The 23,443-nt window shown below is 42.1% G+C and overlaps 1 protein-coding gene and 1 pseudogene across 3 annotated transcripts in view; both read left to right on the top strand.

The window, feature by feature from the left end:
* Window positions 1-1,081: 1,081 nt before the first annotated feature.
* On the top strand, window positions 1,082-2,258 carry LOC148214558 (uncharacterized; annotated as a pseudogene).
* A 14,367-nt stretch (window positions 2,259-16,625) lies between these two features.
* The window catches only part of NCAPG2 (non-SMC condensin II complex subunit G2), a 32,120-nt gene continuing 25,302 nt past the window's right edge, over window positions 16,626-23,443 (top strand). For 2 of the 3 annotated variants that reach the window (XM_088150425.1, XM_025173103.2), the window contains exons 1-6: window positions 16,663-16,739; window positions 18,770-18,874; window positions 19,996-20,184; window positions 20,903-21,017; window positions 21,953-22,110; window positions 22,561-22,695. In XM_088150425.1, the coding sequence (XP_088006551.1) occupies window positions 18,797-18,874; window positions 19,996-20,184; window positions 20,903-21,017; window positions 21,953-22,110; window positions 22,561-22,695 (675 nt within the window). In that variant the 5' untranslated portion in view covers window positions 16,663-16,739; window positions 18,770-18,796. Of the gene's footprint in view, window positions 16,740-18,769; window positions 18,875-19,995; window positions 20,185-20,902; window positions 21,018-21,952; window positions 22,111-22,560; window positions 22,696-23,443 lie in introns of all 3 variants that reach the window. The other variant, XM_088150424.1, reaches the window with a different exon arrangement.

Below are 23,443 nucleotides of genomic sequence, written 5' to 3'. Positions count from 1 at the left end.
AATTCTTAAAGAGATGGGAATACCAGACCACCTTACCTGTCTCCTGAGAAATCTGTATGCGGGCCAAGAAGCAACAGTTAGAACCGGTCATGGAACAACCGATTGGTTCAAAATAGGGAAAGGTGTACGACAAGGCTGTATACTGTCACCCTGCTTATTTAACCTATATGCAGAGTACATCATGAGAAATGCCAGGCTGGAAGAATCACAAGCCGGAATTAAGATTGCAGGGAGAATCATCAACAACCTCAGATATGCGGACGATACCACCCTAATGGCAGAAAGTGAAGAAGAACTAAAGAGCCTCTTGATGAGGGTGAAAGAGGAGAGTGCAAAAGCTGGCTTGAAACTCAACATTAAAAAAACTAAGATCATGGCATCTGGACCCATCAATTCCTGGCAAATAGAAGGGGTAGAAATGGAAGCAGTAACAGACTTCATTTATTTGGGCTCCAAGATCACCGCAGATGGAGACTGCAGCCATGAAATTAAAAGACGCTTGCTCCTTGGGAGGAAAGCTATGGCAAGCCTAGATAGCATATTAAAAAGCAGAGACGTCACCTTGCCGACAAAGATCCGCATAGTCAAAGCTATGGTTTTTCCAGTAGTAATGTATGGCTGTGAGAGCTGGACCATAAAAAGGCTGAGCGCCGAAGAATTGATGCCTTTGAACTGTGGTGCTGGAGAAGACTCTTGAGAGTCCCCTGGACTGCTAGGAGGTCAAACCAGTCAATCTTAAAGGAAATCAACCCTGATTGCTCATTGGAAGGATCGATAATGAAGCTCAAGCTCAGATATTTTGGCCACCTAATGCGAAGAGAGATCTCTTTGGAGAAGACCCTGATGCTGGGAAAGATTGAAGGCAAAAGGAGAAGAGGACGGCAGAGGATGAGATGGTTAGATAGCATCACTGAAGCAATGAGCATGAAACTGAGCAAACTCAGGGAGGCAGTGAAGGACAGGAAGGCCTGGCGCAATATGGTTCATGGGGTCACGAAGAGTCGGACACGACTTAACGACTAAACAACAACAACAACACCTAAAGAAGGGATGGCTTAAAGCTTCTATAGACAGACTCAAAATGAAAAATTCCAGAGAATCCACACAAAATATACTGGGATGGCTTCAGGAATCTCTGGAAAGCTTGAAAGAGGATTCTTCTAAAGCATCAAGACGCACCATGGCAGAATGGCTTAAAGGATCTGTGATAAGTCTTCAGAAGGAAGGTCTTGATGCATCCAGGCAGGATGTGAAGGAGTGGCTGGATGTCTCCATCAACCACCTCCAAGAGGAAGGGCCAGAAACATGCCATCTTAATGTACAGGAGTGGCTTGAAGCATTCAAGATCTGCAGAAGTCTGAGGCAGAGTTTCAAGATAGCCTAAGAAATGGATGGCTTGAAGAATCAATAGATAACCTCAAGAAGCAATATTCTGAAGGACCTGTGGAGAATACATTGCAGTGGCTTCAAGGATCCCTAGAAAGCCTGTTATCTTTTGAAGCACCCAGACCAGTTCTGGAAAAATGGCTTAAAGAATCCTTGAAAAACCTTGATGGGGAAAGTCCTGAGGCATCCAAACAAAATGCAAAAAAATGGGTTGAAATATCTATAAATAACCTTGAAAAGGAAGGACCTGAAGTGTCCCATCTAGGTACACAGAGATGGCTTGAAGCATCTGTTAAAGGCATCCAGGATTTTAGAGAACAGTCATCAAAAGCAAGCATGGGAAAGAGCAGGGAGGGAGTGATTTTTGTAGAACCTGCTTGCTCTGAAAGTTGCTTAAGGAATGAATGGCTTCAAGCATCTGTAGCAAGTCTCCAAAAGCATGGCTCTAAAGCATCCAGAAGGAACGTGCAAGAATGGCTACAAAAATCTTTGAAAAGTCTCAGGCAAGAATCCCCTGAAGAATCCAGAAAGAACCTGGAAGAATGGCTTAAAGAATCCAAAAAAAATCTTCAGGAGTGTCCTGAAGTATCCAGGCAAGATGTGAATGAGTGGCTGATGTCTCCATCAACCACTTCCAAGAGGAAGGGCCAGAAACATGCCATCTTAATGTACAGGAGTGGCTTGAAGCATCTTTGAAAGGTCTGTAGGAAGAAATGCTAAAAGAGAAGGTGAAACAATTGTCTAAACCCTCAGTGAAAAACCTTGTACTGGAAGATCATAAAACATCTAGGACAAATGTACAAGGAAGCATACTTCATGTTTCCAAAGGAATTCTTTGTCAAGGAAAACAGGTATATGAACAGCCAGTGTAAATAAAGGGATTAGTTGTATTAAGGGTGGATTAATTATTTATGTTTTCTCTCACCAAAAGGGAAATAGTTTTATTTCTAGTTCTGTGTAGCAAGCTGTCTTCAAAGAGGAACTCAGAAAGGAAGATAACAGCAAATATTTGCATGAAATGGGTTTCAGAAAAAAAAAATCTATTTAATCCAGACCCAGAATTTAATTATGTTAAGCTAAAAAAATGAAAAACATAGGCCAAAGAGGAAGTAGTTGAAACACCAAAACAAGAAGTTACCAAAGAAGGAAGGAGAGTTTGAAGGAGAAAAGATTATGAAGAGAAAAGGCATCTGATGAAGTGAGCTGTAGCTCATGAAAGCTTATGCCTTTTAATAAAAAATGTTAGTCAGAAAAGATCCTACCAGACTCCTCTTGATTTTTTACCAACAGTTCAATAGTAATTCTGAATATAAAGGGTTCAAGTCCTCACATCGCTTGGAAAAGATTCCTTTGTGAAACCTTGCAAAATCATTCCCAAGGAACAGGTGGCCCATCATTTCTTCTTTAATGATAGTCCAAGCATCCTTCACTGTGGATGGTTGGGGCTATGAGGAGTTGAACTCAAAACATATGGAAGGCTACATCTGCCCCATTCTTACTGTAGGGAATACTCAAAAGGATGAACAAGAGACTCACTTATATATTCCTCCCTAGAGGTCTCATGGATAAATGCTGCATCTTTCTCTTTTGAACTCTAAACTCAAGAGCCCAATCAAGACTGCAGCCCCTACCCTTAAGAAGAACGGTTACTCTTTTTTCAACGCTGTAAGATTGATGGAAATACCACCTTCAGATGGCATTTGGCTACAAAAGGACGCTTTTTCCTGCTGTAAATATATCCTGTGGAGGACATTGTTAATCCCATCTCTGTCTGTGTCCAGGGGATTCACAGATGTAGCCCCACAGCAGATAATTTAGAGCAGCCTTTCTCATACAAGAGGTCACTAGGGGTTTCATGAGAGATCATACAAATATATAATTTTTTAACTCTGTGCACCATACTATCTGTAGATATAATAATTTTTATGCAGGGGTTCCCTGAGATTTGAAAATTATTTCAAGGGTTCTTCCAGGTGAAAAGGTTGAGAAAGGCTGAGTTAGAGAGAGGGAGAAAGGTGGAGAGAAATTCAACTACTAGTAGTTGATCATAAGATAAAAACAGTTTGAATGTAGAGACTCAAGAATACAAAACCCATATCTGAGGGATTAGAAGTAAAAAAATGATCTTAAGATTGTCACAGGGCCTATTGCAAATACAGTGCATTGAGAAAGTATTCGGACCCCCTTCACTTTTTTCAATTTTGTTATGTTGCAGTCTGATACTACAATTGTTCAAATTCATTTTTTTCTCATTAATCTACACTCAGTATCCCATAATGACAAAGTGAAAACAGAATTTTAGCAATGTCTGTAAATTTATCAAAAAAGAAAAACTGAAATATCACATTGGCATAAGTATTCAGACCCTTTCCAACAACACTTGAAATTTAGCTCAGGTACCTCTTGATAGTTGCTGAGCTGTTTCTACACCTTGACTGGAGTCCACCTGTGGTAAATTAAATTGATTGGACATGATTTGGAAAGGCACACACCTCTCTATAGAAGGCCTTGCAGCTGACAATGCATACTGTACCAGAGCAAAAGCCATGAAGTCAAAGAAACTGCCTGCAGAACTCAGAGACAGGATTATTGCAAGGCACAGATCTGGGGAAGGCTACAAAAAACTTTCTGCTGCACTGAAGGCTCCCAAGAGCACAGTGGCCTCCATAATTCTCAAATGGAAGAAGTTTGGCACAACCAGGACTCTTCCAAGAGCTGGTTGCCCGGCCAAACTGTGCAATCGGGGGAGAAGAGCCATAGTAAGAGAGGTGACCAAGAACCTGATGGTCACTCTGACTGAGCTCCAGAGATCCTGTGTGGAGATGGGACAAAGTTCCAAAAGGACAACCATCACTGCAGCCCTCCACCGATCTGGGCTACCAACTAGACATAAAAAAATGAGCATAGAACAAGTATGTGCCCACTTGCAGTAGCAATAACTCTCCCCAGTCAGACTCATAGCAATAGTTTTGAAGGGTGGAAAGGAAGCCCTCTAAGAATACATATTTATGATGTAGATATTACACACACACACACACACACACACATCTATCTCTTGGAAGACATTGTCTTAAAAACTTTCTGAAACAACCAGAACACAAACAGGCCAACCTTAAAAACCTATAAAATACAAAACAGCATTAAGTTCATCCTCTCTATGTCTGGACTATTTGAGAGGGATCTCACAGGATCCTATAAAAACAAGAAAATAGGAGAAAAGGAACACTTCAGATGGTGATGAAGATCTTTATAATTCTCCTTCTGTTTAGACCTAAATGTACCTCTCCTCTCCTCTCCTCTCCTCTCCTCTCCTCTCCTCTCCTCTCCTCTCCTCTCCTCTCCCCTTCCCTTCCCTTCCCTTCCCTTCCCTCCTCTCCTCTCCTCTCCTCTCCTCTCCTCTCCTCTCCTCTCCTCTCCTCTCCTCTCCTCTCCTCTCCTCTCCTCTTCCCTTCCCTTCCCTTCCCTTCCCTTCCCTTCCCTTCCTTCTCTTCCAAGTATCAGAATCCAAATGCTGGTATCCAAATATTATCTGGATATTAAGATAGCCCCTCTGGGTGGCAGTCTGAAAGAGATCGATACGGGCCAACCTCCAGGTTTTGAAGAAGAAGGGAAAGAAAAACTGGTCTGCAGAACACAAAAATCCATATATGGGCTAAAGCAAGCAGCCAAAGCTTGGTCTGATCGATCAAACATTGCAAAACGCTGGCTTTAAACAGGAAATGCTGATCCATGGTTATATACAAGAACTAAAAATGGAAAATGCGTGTACATTTTCTGCTATGTTGATGAACCAATTGCATACACGTGTCTCTCCTTATGGCCTGTTATATACCTTTGGCGGCTGTCAGTAGCTTTTCATTTTTTCCTTCTCTGTAAATGCCCAAAACAACAACAATAAACTCTCTGAGTTTTAATTATAAATTTTGGATTAATATTAGAGTCTTGTTTCACCAGCTTAGGTAACTTTCTTCTACTGTACAAGGCAAAATCCAGGCTGAATTTATAGGTCGATACTTCTCCTATTATGTGGCTTATATGCCATCTGGTGGGGAAGTCTAGAACTTTCCATGTGTACGTGTGTGCCACTGTAAATAATTTATATGCACATTACATCTCTATGAAAAGGTCTCCAGGTTTCCCTGTTTTGAACAGTATGGGTTTGGGACCGTAACAAACTAATTACCGTAGGGCAGTATTTCTCCACCTTGGCAACTTTAAGACGTGGGAAGAATCTCTATGGTTTTTCTATGGTTGGATCCCATTTGGGAAGAAATGTTTTAAAAAGGCAGTGCTGCTGAATTGAAAGGCTCAGGGAGCCACCTGTTCATTGGAGAAGCTGGGTCTGAAAAGGAAGATGGCAAAGGCAGCCAGGCGCTTCAGCTTCGGCTGCAGTGGCTGGGCGCAAAAGGAGAAAGGTTGGTGTGGAAAACTGGGAGAGAAGGCAGCTGGAGAGCGAAGGAATGGTGGGGCACAAGCAAATGCTGCAGCTTGGGGGCAGTGAGGGAATGCTGCCACGCGAGCAAATACTGCTGCTTAGGGGGGAGTGAACGAATGCTGGCGCATAAGTGAATGCTGCTGCTTGCTGAAGCTTGCTGCCCTGCAAGGCAGAGTGCAGGGTGGCCAAAAGGAATAGATGGGGGGAGATAGGCAGCTGGGGGGAGTTGGCTTGGAGCTGGGAGGGACCAAGACCAGAATGGCTTGGATTGGGGTGGGTACTCAGTTAATGGCCTGCGATTCTTGGTTAACAACTGCAATGTGGAGAGACGGGATTGCGGTTGCTAAGTGATGCGGTCATGTGATGTCTCGCTTTATGACCGCATCGCTTAGTGACCAAAAGTCCTATCCCAATTACATGCTCCCACCTTTGCTTCACACTGTCAAAACTAAAGGGACATTACCAGTGTCCAAGAAATGCTAAATTAGTGATACAGCTGGCATCATCCTGTCTTTTGCCTCCTTAACTGTACATTTTTTATTACAATAGAATTGGAGTATATATATATATATATATATATATATATATATATATATATAAGTGAACCAAATCTCACTCTAGATCCATGCAACTGTAATATGTATCCCAGAAAGAAGTACAAAGAGCTATGAAGTCACACAGAACCAACTAAAAATAGCTAGGATCTATGATTGTTACCAACTGTATGCAAAGTTACCACTAACAGCAATACCTCTGTATTGCTACAGGACACTCCTAAATGCATCGGTGCGGAGGGAAGAATGTGAAGCAGTAAAATTTACTTAGAATGCCTAATAATACATAAAATGTCCAAACATAAGGGAAAATAGTTTAGAAATGATTGAGGTTGGGTAATTTGGGAGGATGATATGTGCATATTCCTAAACTTTGTCATGAAACACAAATACATTCCTGACATCTTTTTACTATTTATTTATTTGTTTGTTTGACTTATCCCGCCCATCTCCCCCCAATGGGGGATTTAATTATTGGGACAAACATGCCAGAGAAATAACCTCAGTGAGAGTCATAGGTAATTTTTTAGGGTAGGAAAGGTGACGAGGAGCTGGTGGGAAGTGATACAAGGAACTTAGCAACTTTTAGTACCCTACCGGTGCTCCACTAGAATGAAGAAGGAAGAATGAGCTGAGTAGGGCCAGCTAGCACACAGCTTGCTACTTTGCCAACGGACCAAAATAGGGCACTAATATTTGCGGAGGTTTAAACAAAAGGTAATTACAGAACATCAAAGCATGCAATGGGCGGAAGGAATAACCTTGAGGAACAGGAGGAAGAACTCAACCAAGACAATGATCAGATAAAAGAAATCTGGGTCCAAGGCAGAAATGTGAGAAAGTACCTCAGCCAAGACCCCCCAGTTCTCATGAAGATAAAGGTGGGGGAGGAAGCGCATTCAACTTGCAAGATCCTGTTACCATACCCTTATAATGAAAGTAGTGTTAGCTTCCACATCTTTGGTTTCTAACTTTGGTTTACCTTGGAGGGCTGACAAAACCACTCCAAACTCTGACTGCACACATCCTTGGCAGGTGTCAGGAAGAAATGCTGGTCACGTTCAAAAGCTCCTCAGCATTCATTGGGAATTTCTGCAAAATATGCTGACTAGTTCATGCTGACCTAGGCTTCCTTTGCTAGCTGTTCCTTTTGGTAGACTAAGGCCTGCTATGCAAATATAACAAAAGCTAGCTTTAAAAATGACCCAAGACATTGCAGTCTGCATTGCACCTATCGCTTGTACAGGTAGTTTTCGTTTAATGGCCGTTTAACAATGGTTCAAAATGGTGATGGCCTCAGAAAGGGTGCTTTATGGCCTGTAAAGCCCTTCCAGCCATCGTAAAACATTGTGCCACCCGCCCCCCCCATGGTCATATGGCTGCATTTCAGGCGCGTGGCAACTGGCTTGCATTTGCAACTGGTTGCCAAGCACCCTGTGATCATGTAATCGCCATTTGCAATCTTCCCTGCCGGCTTCCCCATTGGAAGCTGGCAGGGAAGGTTGCAAGCAGAGAGGATGCGGCGGTGTGCAGGAATGGAACTCAAATCCTGAAGGACTGAGCTCTGTAACTGCCCACCGCTGGGAGGTTTCCCCTCCCCTTTCAGGAGTGGGACCTCAAATCTTCAGGTGCTCCGTTCACCGCTGAGAGAGGGCAGGGGAAAGAGGATGGAGCAAAAGTGCTGACTGGTCCTGAAATCCTTCAGCAGACAGCTCTTTGTCCGCTTAACGACCCTAACAGAATGCCCAGATTGCAGTCATTGAGCAAAGCAGTCATGTGGATGTCTTGCTTAATGACCACTTTGCTCAACGACTGAGATTCTGGTCCCAGCTGTGGTTGTTAGGCGAGGACTACCTGCACTTAGAAGCCTCTGGTCCCAGCTGTGTTTGTTAGGCGAGGACTACCTGCACTTAGAAGCCTCTGAAGGCTGCAATCGGTCCTGGAGTTTGGGTTCCTCTATTCTTACATGTGGAAGCTGCTGTGTGGTGAGGTAACTGCACTGTCAGGCTCCAGCTGACATTTTTTTCCCTGATCTGCGCATGGATGTGTGTTTAAGCTTTGTGAAGTCCTGCAAAACTTACACAAATGCCATTTCCAAAATTACTTCTATTTTTCAGCTGAGCAATTTGGAAGGCCGTTTCGTTGAACTTTTTCAGGTGGAGGATAAATGACTCCACTGTTCAGTTGATTCTCTCTAGATTTATAGCTCTGTATTATTGTGCTTACTAAAAAGTACTATTTTGCATCCTGGTCCAAGAGCCTGGCTTTCACGTTGTTCTGAAGTACTGTAGAGAAACTTGGCAGTGATGCAGAAACTTCGTGGCAAATATTTGGAGAAAATTCTGCCAAGTGGGATGTTTCAGAAGTTCTGCCAGGAAAAGAAGTGCATTTTCAGGATATTGCTCATGTAAAACCAACATTTTGGGAAAACATTGTGTAATCTCAGGGAAGGGTGACTGAGTACATCCTTTAGGATAGACTGAGAAAATCCTGCTGGGAGAACTTTATAGCACACCCATAAGATGCAGCGGTAGCAATCTTATAATTTTGTCCGAACAGGCAAACAATCACGGGAGTGGCAGGGGGAAGGTATGTTTAGCAGCCCCTGTTGACATTTGTACTTTGTACTACAAGTCTTTGGGCAAAGGCCCCCTTTTCCAAGACTTCTTAGTCTACAAATATAGAGGCTGTGATATCATTAAGAGGAGAAAAGCTGCCACCCGTTCTCAAATGCTGAAATGGCTTATGTTTGCCGCGGATGTGCGTATTTCATAAAACTCAAACTGTAATTCTTTTATGTTTTTATATATTTTAAATGCATTTTACAGTTTTTAGCTTTGTTGTACGTTGCCGGTAAGCGCGAAAAAACCGCGTGCGCCCGAAAAGGGCGCTAAGCAACGGAAACCCCGCCTCCTGCGCTCGCCAGCTGGGCTCTGCCCTAGGAAGGAGGCTCTGGCAAACCACTTCCGAAAAAACAGTTGCCTTGAAAACTGCAAAGGACTTGTCCAAAAAGCAGTCACTGCAGGGTCAGCCATGACTGAGCGCAGACAAAAAAAAAAAAAAAAACGCCTCCCAGAGTCAACTGTGGTGAGATGAGCAGCTATATAAATTGAAATAATAATAATAATAATAATAATAATAATAATAATAATAATAATAATTTGGAAAGTGGCAGCACTCTAACTTCCTACGCATGGGGGTATTTTTAAAAGCCCTCAGATATATGAAGGATAGGTCAGTGGTCGTCCTCCGAAGCAGGCTGAATAACCAGCTTCCAGCTTTATGTGTCTGTGGGTGGGTTTGGGTCTTTATAACAGCGCGTCTAGTTCCAGGCAGGTCCCATCAACTTTCTTGGAAAACAGTAAAGCACCCTGAGGCTTTCTTAGGAAACCTGTCCAGACAAGGCAATGTTACACACGCTGCTCCCAGGTTCGGCTTATGGTCACTCACTCACACACTCACAGCCTGTTGAGGCACGCGGATCTTGTCAGCCCCCCTTGCTTTCTACCTGGGTTTTCCAGATAGGTGCGGCTGGAGCAGAGAGACACACAGCCCTGGTCAACAGCGGGGAAATAATTGGAGATGCACACAAATCACTTCCAACCGAACATTGAGGCACAAGAGGTTCTTTGTAATACATGGAGACCCAGTGAATTTAAAGTAACAGCAAAACTTTACTGGTTGCAAGGTACATTTGCTCTTCCTCATACACACACAGGCACTTACCCACGTCCTTCCCAACTAGGCTGCCAGGCACTAGCTAGAGGGAGGAAGCCGCCAAGTCTGGATGACTCAGATGACCAAGAGGACTCTGAGTGGGCGGGCTTTGGGACCCCTTTTATCCCCAAAAGTACTGTACAAATTGATGGGATTGGGGTGAGGGCTTCCATGTGCTCAGGCCCAACTTCTTCTTTCTGGTTCAGGTTCTTTGTTTTTTCCTTAACGACTTGCTTCCTTCTTATCTACCTCCCTGAAGGGATCTCATAGATAAGATTCCTGGCTTTTGTCCTCTCTGCTTATGTGCCTACTTCATCTTTAGGTTATGGCAGCTTCAGCCTGGTCTCACAGCAAACTGGATTAGCAGCAGCTTGGGGGGAAAGAAATGAAGGGTCAGAAGAAGGGGGTTAATCTCCCCCCAGGTTCATATGTGGAACTGAGGCCATACCAACACCAGTTTGAAGAGGAATGAGCCGGACCACCCACTGTTGGGGCAGCGGATAAGCGGGGGGGGGGGGGGGGAGATAACATGCTGGAACACTTGCAAGAGGGCCCACAACCTGGAAAACAGGATGTGTGAAATTTAGATATAGGCTTAAAGGACCTTGCGTCATATGGAAAGGAGGAGAATGTAGATAATTAGGACAGGGTGCTGTCCGTTTAAACTGCAGCCTGCAGGGACACGTAAGTAGAAGCCCCAAATATGGATAACTGTAAATAAGGGCAAGGGCCTTTAGAGTAGGGTAGTGGGAGATGTAAACTAAGGCGGGACAACTGGAAGTTGTATTTGGCGTACCTGATAAGTTGTGAACTCCATAGTACCTGACCAATGAAGAGCTGGGGAGGGAATTTGGGAAGTACAGTGGTACCTCTAGTTACGAACTTAATCCGTTCCGTGACTCTGGTTGCAACTCGAGTTGGTCTCAAGTCGAGGTAAAGTTTCCCATAAGGTTCAATGTAAATACGGTTAATCCGTTCCGCCCTCCGAATTTGGTCGCACCATGAGGCAAATTTCCCCATAAGGTTCAATGTAAATATGGTTAATCCGTTCCGCCCTCCGAATTTGGTCGCAACCTGAAGCAAATTTCCCCATAAGGTTCAATGTAAATACGGTTAATCTGTTCTGAAACATATGCATTTTATTTTTAAACCACAAAAACATGAAAAAAAGTACAGTACAGCACAGTATGAAGAGGGAGAATGGGGTGGGGAGGCAGTTATTGTTTGGAGGGAGAGTCCCCCTCCAAAGGGACATCGGGGAGATCTCCTTCGGGGTTTCCTCTCTTCTTTGCCTCTTAGCTGCAGGCTCAGTTCTGGGGAAAAACCTGTCTAAAGTCAGTTGCCAGCCTGCTCTGCATTTTCTTTGGAGCCATGCTGACAAGCACACCAAAAACCTTCCAAACACCACAAAACACACCACAAGCCTCACCGAACGTCTCCTTGCTACCACAATCTCGCCCACAGGAAGCTGCGACTGCGTGGCAGCAGGGAAAATGGCCGCGGATCCAGTTCGTAACTCGAGGCGGAGTTCGCAAATAGAGGTAAATTTTTGGGGTCGGAGCTGGTCGTATCTCGAAAAATTCGTAAGGAGGGGCGTTCGTAACTAGAGGTACCACTGTATAAAGATTGTGACCAAATTATGTTCGGGACTCCTGCCGCCTTACAGGCTGGAGTCCTTTTGTTCTGGTACCTTAATAAAAGCAACTCTTTATTCTGCACCTCGTGTTTGGATGTCTTTTGGCTGCGGCACCAAGCTCAGACCCGTTTTGTGGCGAAACAGAAAGGTTACGCAAGATGGTGGTTTTCTCATTAGCCTGAGAGTAGCCATTTTGTGGATGGATAAGGCCCAAGAATGTCCACCAATGCTACGAATTCTGCTCACTGACCCCGAAGGTTATCTAAGGATGACAGACGCTGGACGCAGCAGAATCATTTCCACAGGCTGGTTTCGGGATCTTTGATACGAAGTCTATGCAAGAGAGTGGATCACGGCCACTGTAATCAGGGAGACCTTGAGCAGACCAGATCTTTACTTAAACCACCATTCTGTTCCTTAATGTCCAGGTGAAGGCCTCTGACCAGCATTGATCCTCCACACATGCTGTTCAAACAAGACATCTACAACATCAACTTAAGTGTGTTTACATTTTAATAAACCTGTTTTACTTCACTAAGCCTGCCTCTCAGTGAGTCTACACAGAACTGCAGCTTTAGGCCTGACAGATCTATCCTTCGTATATCTGAGGGCTTTTAAAAACATCCCCGTGCACAGGGAGCTGCCTCTGCATAGGTATAAAAGACATACTTTAACCTGTGAAAATCTATTTTTTAAAATATTCAAAAAACAAAACAAAACGCAAGTCTTCCTAACAGACAGATCCAGAAAATTATCTTCTAAAAGTAGCGGACAATATATGGCTTAAGCGTTAGATTTTATTTCGTATTCTGATTGCTTCATTTTAAGCTCTGAGCACAAAGCACAATTTGGGCTGCTGCAGTTAGAAATGGAGAATTTCTTCTGTCGCTTAAGTGATTCAAATACAGCACTAGATGGTGCTGCAGGGTGTGGTGAGTAACGATTCTCCCTTTGTATTTGGAGCCGGGGAAACGCCTGAGCTGAAGACGATTTTCTGATGCCGCTAATTTGGGACACGGATGTGACCTCTGTTGTCAACACAGAATCTGCAGAAACAGAGTTTTGCCCTACGGAAGGCAGCCCAAATGTAAAACAGCCACATTTTCAAGCTGAAGCTGCTACCATATAAACAAACAAACAGATAAAAAGGGGGGATCTTGACAATTTTTTCATAAATTAGATGCTATGATTTAGCCTCAGCCAGTTTTTGGTCCGTAGCTCTGACATACAGTCCTGCAGGGCTGTCCGTCCTGTATGCACGGCCGATGAATCATGTTTCAAAATAATGTTATTGTAATTTTAAAAAAAGATAGAAAGAAAATACAGATGAATCATGCACTGTTCCCAGAAGGGAAAATTATACTTTTCAAAAACTACAGAGCACAGTTATATTGTGTAACTTTCATTATTGTGACACCTAAAAAGAAAAAAAGAAAGAAATAGAAAATAGAAGTAGAGAAAAAAAAAATCAGCGCAGGACACATTGGAAGGAAAACAAATACCAAAATAAGACCGTTTCCTCCATGGAAATAACAACTTAGCCACGATATAAACAGATCTATTTTCCTAACCAGCCTTCTCAGTACTGAAGTGCATATAAAATAAAACTGCCTCGGATGTTGAAATAAATATTGGGGAAATAGTAGGGATGGCCTAATCAAAAGGCTTCAGCTGTTATCTATTGTCTAGTGTCACAACGAGGGAATAGTTTACTTGCATTCCTGTTGCTGTAAACGGGGCATGATGCACAAAATCACAATGGTTTTTCCCGAGGTGTTTTAGCCTCCTTGTCAGCCAGGAAGAGGACTCGCTTAAGGAAAAGAAAATGAGGGATGAAAGGATGCCCGGTAGGCAAACATGCGTCTGCGGTTGCTCGGCAACCTTTGTGGGAATGGCATCCTCAGGACCACTTTCACCAGATTTGACGGCAGCCCGAAAGGAAGAGGGAGCTTCATCTAAAAGGCACCCGTAATTCCCAGCCAACATGCAGACAGGTTAAAATGGAAGCGTGCAAGATCAGGGTTGTAAGGAGGATACCTGATAAAAACTGACGCTCGGGTGGTAGGCTGACAAAGACTTGCCTCATGCTGTTTCTGCAAAAACCATTCGAAGAAAGAAAGTGTCACTTCCTGCCACAATCGCTTCAGATCTGATTTTTACGTTCAGTCTGCTAAGATTCCCGTGGCAAGTTTTGGGCGAAGGGCGTGGTGGTGCCACCCGACAGTCACGAGCCTGAGGGCCGCTTCCCAGACAGAATACACATCCTTGGGTCTAAGGAGAGATCCCTCACAACCTCTCCCTTTCCCGGTTGGAGACCACTGATTGATTGATTGACTGATTGATTTTTTATGGTTTAACAGGAAAAAAAAGAATTCAGCCTTGCGGCTCCTTAAAGATGACACCTCTTCAGGCATTTATTTTGGTGGTCTTTGGGCTTGGGCATTACGCAGTGGTTTAAAACACATAACCCACATTACGGTTTAGTTTATGCCATCATCAATTTGTTACTTCTTTTGCTATCGTAATGGTTTTTATTTTTTATTTTATTTTTTCCAATCCACCAGAACGTTGGAAAGAAATGAAGTAAAGGGGGCTCAATCCTGCAGGAGCATCTGTGGAGGGTTAAAAAAGTCAAGATGGTGCCCACTACCATACAAATGAAGCCCTGCCTCTTGATTTTGTTAAGTCTCTGCCTCCTTGCAGATGCCCCTGCTGTCCTGTCTGTCTGCCTGTCTGGAAAAACAGAGCAGAACAGACCAATGGGTTCCATCCAGGAGGGAGGAGGGAGGGGGCTTAGAATGGAGCAGACAGCAATTTTCCAAGCCCCTGCCCAGCTGTTCTCCCATTGGGATGCACTGGGGGTACAGGTAATCCTCACTTACTGATCCCAGTTGGGATCAGCAATTTGGTTGTTAAGCAAAGTGGTCACTAAGTGAAACCGCAACTGTGCTTATGATCTGACGTCAGCTTTCCTTTGCTTTACAGGCCTGCGAAGGTCGTAAATGCAAGAATTGGTTGCAAAGTTACTTTTTCATCCCTGTTGTAAGTGCAAACAGTCACTGTCCAAGGCAGTCACTAAACGAGGACTACCTGAAAGAATGATGTTTTTGTTTCAGACAATACCTGTTTTGACAACTGATGTGCCATTTAAACAATGGCAAAAAGTATCTAAATTTCTAAATTTATACGTTCTAAAAATATCTAAATATCTAAATTTATATGGCAATGGAAAAAGCCATGAGTTAAATATAAAGTGTTACAAGATGCAAAGGGAAGAGGAGGCCTGGGTTTACCGGATTTGAAACTGTATTTCACTGCTTGTTTGGTCTGGATGAAGGAATGGATGTTGCTGAGAAACACGAGACTTTTACAGTTAGAAGGTCACGACCTGAGGTTTGGATGGCATAGATATTTATGGTACAATACAGTTAAAATTCATGTGGACTTTAAAAAAGTTTATTAGACGTGCCATATTGAGAACATGGAATAGATATAAATCCAGGTTGTACCCAAAATCCCCGGTGTTTTCTTTATTGAAGAGAATCCCCATGGACTGTGTAGGGATCTACTGGAAATAAAAAGATGATGTACAGCCCCAAGCTTGTCTGGAAATATGCCCAAGCTGAGCTCTACAATGATGAGGAACTGCCTCGCAAAAGGTAACACCCTTTGAGTCAGGCTCAACTCCTGGTGACTCCAGGGTCATGTCCATGTAGTTTTGTGGCCAAGAAAATGGAAATGGTTTGCCCTGTCCTTCTTCCAGGACTTTTCTTTCTTCCCAATCTAGCCAATAGTCCTTGGATCTCCTAGTGGTCTCCCATCCAAGTATAACCAGGTCCAAGCTGCTTAGTTCTTCAAGATCAGATAAGGGGACCATAAAAAAGGCCGAGCGCCGAAGAATTGATGCCTTTGAACTGTGGTGCTGGAGAAGACTCTTGAGAGTCCCCTGGACTGCTAGGAGGTCAAACCAGTCAATCTTAAAGGAAATCAACCCTGATTGCTCATTGGAAGGATGGATAATGAAGCTCAAGCTCAGATACTTTGGCCACCTAATGCGAAGAGAGGACTCTTTGGAGAAGACCCCGATGCTGGGAAAGATGGGAGGCCAAAGGAGAAGAGGACGGCAGAGGATGAGATGGTTAGATGGCATCACTGAAGCAATGAGCATGAAACTGAGCAAACTCAGGGAGGCAGTGAAGGACAGGAAGGCCTGGCGCAATATGGTTCATGGGGTCACGAAGAGTCGGACACGACTTAACGACTAAACAACAACAAGCTCTGCTTTCTGCTATTTACCAGAAAGCAACAGTAAACCATATATCAGTAGATGCTTTGTGATTGTCTGAATTTAATTTGTGAACGGGCTGCCAGTCCTTTCCCTGTCTTATGTATTCTGCCATAGGCTAATTGTTAATAAGCTGCAGAGCAGTGTTTTTCAACCTTGGCAACTTTAAAATAGGTGGACTTCAACTCCCAGAATTCCCCACGACTGGCTTGTTTGGAAGTTTGAAAAACACTGCTGTAGAGCAAGCTGGCTGGGGAATTCTGGGAGTTGAAGTCCGCCCATCTTAAAGTTGCCAAGGTTGAAAAACACTGCTGTAGAACCAGGTGATGATAAAATGCACTTCAACCCAAGTTAATAGCGCATTTTTTTTCTTATCGTTGTACGTTTCTGGTTTCTATTCCGGTCATGCGCGGAGATCATGGGAGCTGTAGTCCACCCAGTCTGGAGGGCCCCGAGTTGGGGAAGGCCGACTTAAGCAGCAAAGCAACACCCGCAACAACGCCCAACAGAAACCCCAAGTGCGCACGCGCAGCAAACCTTGCTTCCTTCTCCCTTCGAAGACAGCCGTGAGTCACGTTGCGTGCGCATGCTCAGTGAGAGTCGTTCAGCGGTGTCGGCCGCGGGAGAATTCGAATCGGGCGGCGGAAGCGCCAAATCGAATCGGCGGCGTCTTGGCTGTGAGTCCAGGGAAAGGGAGCCGGGCAGCCGCTGTCCGTGGGAAAAATCGTACGTTTGAACTGTCGCCGGATAAGTTGGACGTGGCAGTGGTGGGGAACGTCTCCCAGCTCGAATCCCATATTAGACAGCCTGAGAGGGGAAGGCGTTCAAGTTACTAGTCCGCAGGAACCTGCCGCAACGCGCTGGAGATGCCAGAAAAGTGTGTGTGTGTGTGCTTAATCCTCCTGCAGCAGCTCTGCTGGTTTCGGATTATGGGTATTGACATCATCCATGGGGAGAGGGGGAGAGGGAGAAGAATAGTGTTTTATGTTTGGTCCTCCTCTTTTACTTTTAAACAATTTGTTAATTGTTTCTATACTGAAATAACGTTTGACTGACTGGCTACCTGAAATGCTGTGCTGTAAGTTGGTTAGGAAGATTGCAAGCCATACCTAGAGCTATTTCTGAGTTGAACTGGTCCTGAGCCCATTATTTAATCTAGGATGCTTAAAAAGTATGCATATTGTTGGAAAGTTGAGGGCCGCCAACACAATACAGTAATCCGTGGGTATGGCACTGAGCAAGTTGAAAGCTCCTTGCCTCTTTCCTAAACAAATCTTTCAGTCTACGTATGATTTCTCAAAAACTGATGTTTATATCCTTAAGTATTATTTGTATAATTGTAAATCATGGCAGTTCTCTGAATTAGAGGTAGGCCCCAGTTTAAGAATGAGTTCTGTTCCCAAGGTCTGTCCTTAACTCGAATTTGTATGTACGCTGGAACAGTATTATTGTATAATACTATATAAGGAGTATTGTGTAATGAACTCGAACCATTGTGTATTTAACTCGAATTTTGCTACAATAGGCTCCGTTCTTAACTAGGGGTCATCCGTAAACTGGGCGTTCTTAAGCCAGGGACTACCTGTATAAATCTCATCTCTTGCCATTTCTTCTCCAAAGAGCTAGTCTGTGGGCTGACCAGTGGCACTGTCTCAAACCTCATCAGGTAGAGCTTTCAGTCCGATGGTGGTCAACTGTACCAGCTGTATCTATCCATGGCAGATGATTGTAGCTATATACCACCCCAAATCCCATTATCCTCAAAACTTGCTAAACTTTTAAAGTGCAATTTCAAGAAGCTGCTTTCTCCTTTGCTCAGCATATGGTAATTGCTAGGCCAGTGTTTCTCAACCTTGGCAACTTTAACACATGTGCACTTCAACTCCCAGAATGCCCCAGCCAGCCAGCCATGCTGGCTGGGGCATTCTGGGAATTGAAGTCCACATGTCTTAAAGTTGCCAAGGTTGAGAAACCCTGTGCTAGACACCGAGTTGTTTTTTGAAAACCAGTGGCTGTCTTGGGCTGAGCCAATACTATGAGTTTATTTCTACCTTAAACTTCTAGTGGAGCCATTCTTAACCTTGGTTTCTTCCTGATATGTGAATTTCAACTTCCAACATTCATTCATTCATTCATTCATTCATTCATTCATTCATTCATTCATTCATCATGGTGATGTTACCTAGTTGGATAATGAAATGTCTGCAAGCAAACAACCAAGCTCAGAGACCACCAAGGTCTCAACATTCATTCATCATATTTATATGGCTGCCCATCTCACAAAACGTGACTCTGAGTGGCATACAATAAAAAACTATAAAACAGTAATATAAAAACAGTTAACAAGTAAAATAAAAATGCTATTATGATTAAAAAGCAAGGAGAGGGCAACAGGTATTAACAGCAATGGAGCCACCTCAGCAACTCACCATTCCCTTGGACCCCCAGGCCTGATGCCATAACCAGGTTCTGAGGGGCTTACGGAAAATTCCCAGGGATTGTTAGGAATTCTGGAAATTGAAATCCATACGTCTGAAGGCTGACCAGACTGGAGAAGGCTGTTCTAGTGATTTATTAAATTTGATACTGGCAAATTTATTTTACTTCATTTTGAGTCATAATTCCACAACTTTGGAATTGAAATCTTGATCTGGTAATAAGCTCAAACTGAGTGTCCTATGAAATTAGAACTTTGGCTGAATTGCAATTCATTTAATTGTGTTATTAAATTCTTTGTCATAATATTTTCTCTCTAGACTTCTGTGAATGACAAATAGTGCAACATGACAAAACGTGAGGCTTTCCTAGGGACTGTGTTTAATGGTGCCATTGAGGAGTTTTTGCATTTTATCCAGCTTCATGTGAGTAAATATGTCCAGATTTGGAAGGGAGGGAGGGAGGCAGTCAACCTTCTTTACACATGTAAAAAACAGTTTTGGAGCTTTGATCACACCATTGTGGTCACCATCTTGACTTTTTTGACCATACCCTGCAGGCAACCCAGGTGGCATTCCTTTAGCCTTTCCTGTCCATATCCTTCATCATTTTTCCTTCCTTCCCACTCCAGGGCTTCTCTTTCTACATGTTCTTTCCCAACTTTTTTTCCCAATGCTCTGTTTTGCTGAGTTTCTCTGGAGTTTTTTAGGGCCAACATCAGCGTTAAGATCAGAACGACCCCCTTTCTTTTGTGTGGGTTGCGGTTTGTAATTAATTGTTCTTGAATCTTATCTCTGTTTAACTTAAGTTTTTTCTTCAGCTTACAATTAAATCTGAGGACAGAAGAAACTGCCCCGGAGAAATGTACTTGAAAAATAAATGATTTGGCAAATGCATAATTGATAGGGGATAAAAAGGCAAAACTTTGGGGAATCATTTCTTGACGCAGGTATACATGGCTTTACAGATTTAAAATGCAGGTGGGTTTAGGTTCGACAGAAAAAAATAGCAACCATACAAATTGCTGAAGGTGATTTTAGAATTTTTCAAAGGAAAGCTGGTAATGAAACAACTGCCTAGAGTGCTTTTTGGCATAAGTGATGATTTCTTGAGATGAGACTCTTTTGGGTACTTCTGTTATTCAAAAAGGAGCATTGTCTATTGTCTCTTATTTGTTTTTTGTTAGCATCTTATTTTATCATTGATCATCATATTCATCCTGAGAGTACTGATATCCAAAGCAATGACTTCAACAGATACTTATATTTCATTTGGTCTTTTGTAGTATTGTTCTGCTTGAGAGTAAGATTTTTCATTGTCCAATCTCCATCCTGTAGGAGAGGTCATCTGAGTGGACATGTGTAATTGTACTGTAGGGATCTAATTTTAAGTCTTCAAAATGAGTTTTTTTAAAAAAATAGAGCTGAACTACTTTTTAAAATTGATATTTGGTGGCATTTTAAAGCCCAAATGTGATTTTATAATACAGTGAGATGCAGTATGAAACAGTTTGTTGAGTGATGAGCTATTTTTGACCATTTTTTAGAAGGATACCTCAGATTCCTTTGATCTAAGTGAACTGCTTCAAGAGCTATCAAGAAAGCAAAAGGAAGCATTGTGGAAGAGATTAAAGGACTTGTTAGCAAAGGTTTTGCTAGATAACCCCATAGAAGAATGGCAGAGAGTGAGAGAAGAAAGGGACGATGCTCTGGAAACGGAAAAAAATGCAACAAAGGTAATTTTACTTGAATATATTTCAGTTACTAGCTACTATGCTTTTGTATGCAGTTGGCTCTTAAAAGTAGCATGCTGGTCATGTTCTAAGGTGCACATATTGTTCAAGCTATTTTTGTTGTAATGTGACTCTGTACTGTCTGTTACTTTGGACTGGAATAGTGATTTGAGCTAATTATTGCTCATTTAAAAATAGGCATTTCCTTAATTTTCTTCCCAGAGGTATTTAATTTATAGTTATCTTTATTATAGCCACCCAATTCCAATGGGCTCTGGGTGGCATACAACCCTCCCCCCCAAAAAATCCATAAAACAGATGAAACATAAAATCACATAGATAGCCCGGACTAAAATAATCTAAAAATGACACAAAAATCAAATTTGGTACATACATGCAGTTCAACATTAATTCTGCATATGTATGCCATGCTGCTGGGGTGGGGTGGGGGTAATCTATCTTCTGCCTGTAGAAATATTTATTTACAGAAATAAAAAAAAAACTATTGAGTGCATTTACTGCAGAGGACAAAGTTAAGTGTTCTTAAAGCAAATGGATTTATATCCAAATCAAGCCAAGAGTTCTTTCAAAATCTTATTCACTAGATCTTTTGCAGTTCTTCCAAAAATGTGTTTGCTGGATCTTCTGAGCTTGCTTTTTTTAAAATATACACTTTTGTACTACATCTCTCTTTTTAATTATGTTGTCTCTGAACTTTCAGGAGCTAACTACAGCTGTGATTCAAGGTGTAGCAACTATAGTTACTGCATCCATTCCTACAGTAGATGAAAATGTTAACATCAAAGCTCTTTTAGAATGTGCTCTGATATTAAATGGTACGTATTATGTGTGTGATGAACATAACTGTATGCTACTGGCAGTAGTCCCGGCCTGAAGCTTGTGATTTTTCTCCATAGAGTCACATATTTGCTTAACCTACTTTTAATTTATTCAGGTTGTACTTCAGTGGTGCAATTAGAATGATTGCATATCCCCTATACGTGCTTAGCTCTTGTTGTTTTGAAGATTCTTATAACAGCAAGCTAGTAATCTAAAATGTTGACATAAATACTGAATCTCATGATGTGTTTACAACTTGGATATTTGAGTATCCAAGCTTTTTGGATATTTGCTTTCCAAGCTTAACATTCCTTTGATTGTATGAGTTTCAGATTGGAAAACATTATGGTTAATTTTTCAAAACCAAGGAGATTTGGTTGGACACCAATCTATCCAGAACTGCATTAACCTTGCATGATGTACCATTCTGTTCCTTAAGGAACATGTAAAATGTAGGCATATTAAATCTAACACTAAAACACACTTTCTAAAAGGTTTTTTTTTACAGCTGGCATTTTGGATAGCAATGTCTCAGATGTTCATGACTCTGTTACTCTAAGTCAGTGCTTCTCAACCTTGACATGGCTGGCTGGGGACTTCTGGGTGTTGAAGTCTACACGTCTTCAAGTTGCCAAGGTTGAGAAACACTGCTCTAAATATACCTAAATTCTGCTATGTCATATGCAAAATGTGGTGCCGATTGATCAATAAACTCAGTTGATTCTACAATTTGTACACACACGTAACCTATTTTATACTATTGAGTTTTATCATGTACTGGTCTTTGACTGCCATAAAGATACTTGATACCTAATAGCCACGTCAAAAACTTCACCTTTAGCAATACGTCTTTAGAGGCATATGCAGATTGCAAACATCCTTTCTGTTGCCCCCAAATTGATTGCATTTTCATTGAATAACTGTGTTACAGGCACGCTTTATGCATTACCTGATTCTGAAAAATCTCTGTTGGGAGCCATTCAGCGCCTGTGCGAATGCTGGTGGGAAAAGGGACTGGAAGGAAGAGAACAATTTGGGAGAACGGCTTTTGTTATGCTTCTGAAGAGGAGTCAGGGGAAGAAAGTTGTGGTATGCAATACATGTACAATGCCTAGAATGATACGTGCATGTTTATGAATGAGATAAGTGACACTTATTTTTTTAATGTACATCACAAATCTTTTAAAGGGGATTAATTTCCTTTCCTTTGGATAAACCCGAGGGAAGTCGGATGCTTTTAGAACTATGGGCAGGAATGGGTGAATAAGTAATAAATTGTATCTCTCCTGGGTTGAATGATATGCCAGGGTAGTGTAGCAAGACATCCAGGCTCCAAAATTTACAACCACAGCTAGGAGCTCTTCAGTGTCAACTCGTGAGAACCATCCAAGTGTCACCATCCAACCAGATGATGCTCCAAGCTGACGCGGGCATATCGCTGGTGATCACAACACTTGCATATCTCGTCATTGTACTTTCTGCAGATTTATGTCCCTCGCCTACTCGGTGTCATGAAACAATCTTATTCATCTCCTTTAGGGGGCAGATATAACCCGTCTATGGCACCACCACCGGGCTCTGCTGTGTTTCGATTATGACTCAGAAGAGAGTAATGAAATTAAAGATTTGTTACTTCAGTGCTTTATGAGTGTTGGCCATATTAAAAAGGAAGAGGTATGAATCTGTATATTTTTAAATGTGCATGGACTTCTTGTAATATTTACACCAGAGTAGTGAAATCATTGGGTTACATCGGCTGCTATTTGATGCTGTATTGTTTTTTGTATGTTTTTATGACATTTTTAATTATTATTAAAATAATAATTATTATATTATTAAACATAATTATGTTTTTAATTGTTGGTTGTATTTTTATTCTGTTTTTATTTTGCTTTAATTGTTGGCCGCCCAGATATGAGATGGGTGGCCTTATACATTTGTTAAATAAATAAATAGATAGATAGATAGATAGATAGATAGATAGATAGATAGATAGATAGATAGAGTATCTGCTGCTCAGAAATATCCAGAAAAGAAACTTTAAAGAGGGAGTGAGATTTATTGTAGGTAAATATGTTACCAAAAAGCTGAAAAATGCAAGGTACGCTTCCCTGCCTTCTTGAAGAAAGTAGTCAAAGCTTGCTTTTTTGGGGTGCTTAAATTTTGTTTGCTTAATGTTCTTCTTCAGAAACTTGCTTTAATTTCACACTTTGCTGTGAACATATTTAAAAGCTTTCAAGAGCATGTTGTAGCATTTAGTCCTATTCATATTCACTCAAGAATTGTCAAATGGTGCTCAATAGGCCATATTCCCCCTCTCTAAATATGTAGGATTCTAGCCTTAAGTAAAAGAAAGACAAACCGTATGAATATCACAGTTGTCAGTTTAAAAGGGTTTATGTCTACTTAAGAAGTAATATTG

The sequence above is a fragment of the Python bivittatus genome, unplaced genomic scaffold (genome assembly GCF_059951505.1).
Source record: "Python bivittatus isolate LINGU-HERP-01145 unplaced genomic scaffold, Pbiv_v1 ctg000610_np1212, whole genome shotgun sequence".
Classification (NCBI taxonomy): domain Eukaryota; kingdom Metazoa; phylum Chordata; class Lepidosauria; order Squamata; family Pythonidae; genus Python; species Python bivittatus.
This window is presented reverse-complemented; position numbering and strand designations above follow the sequence as displayed.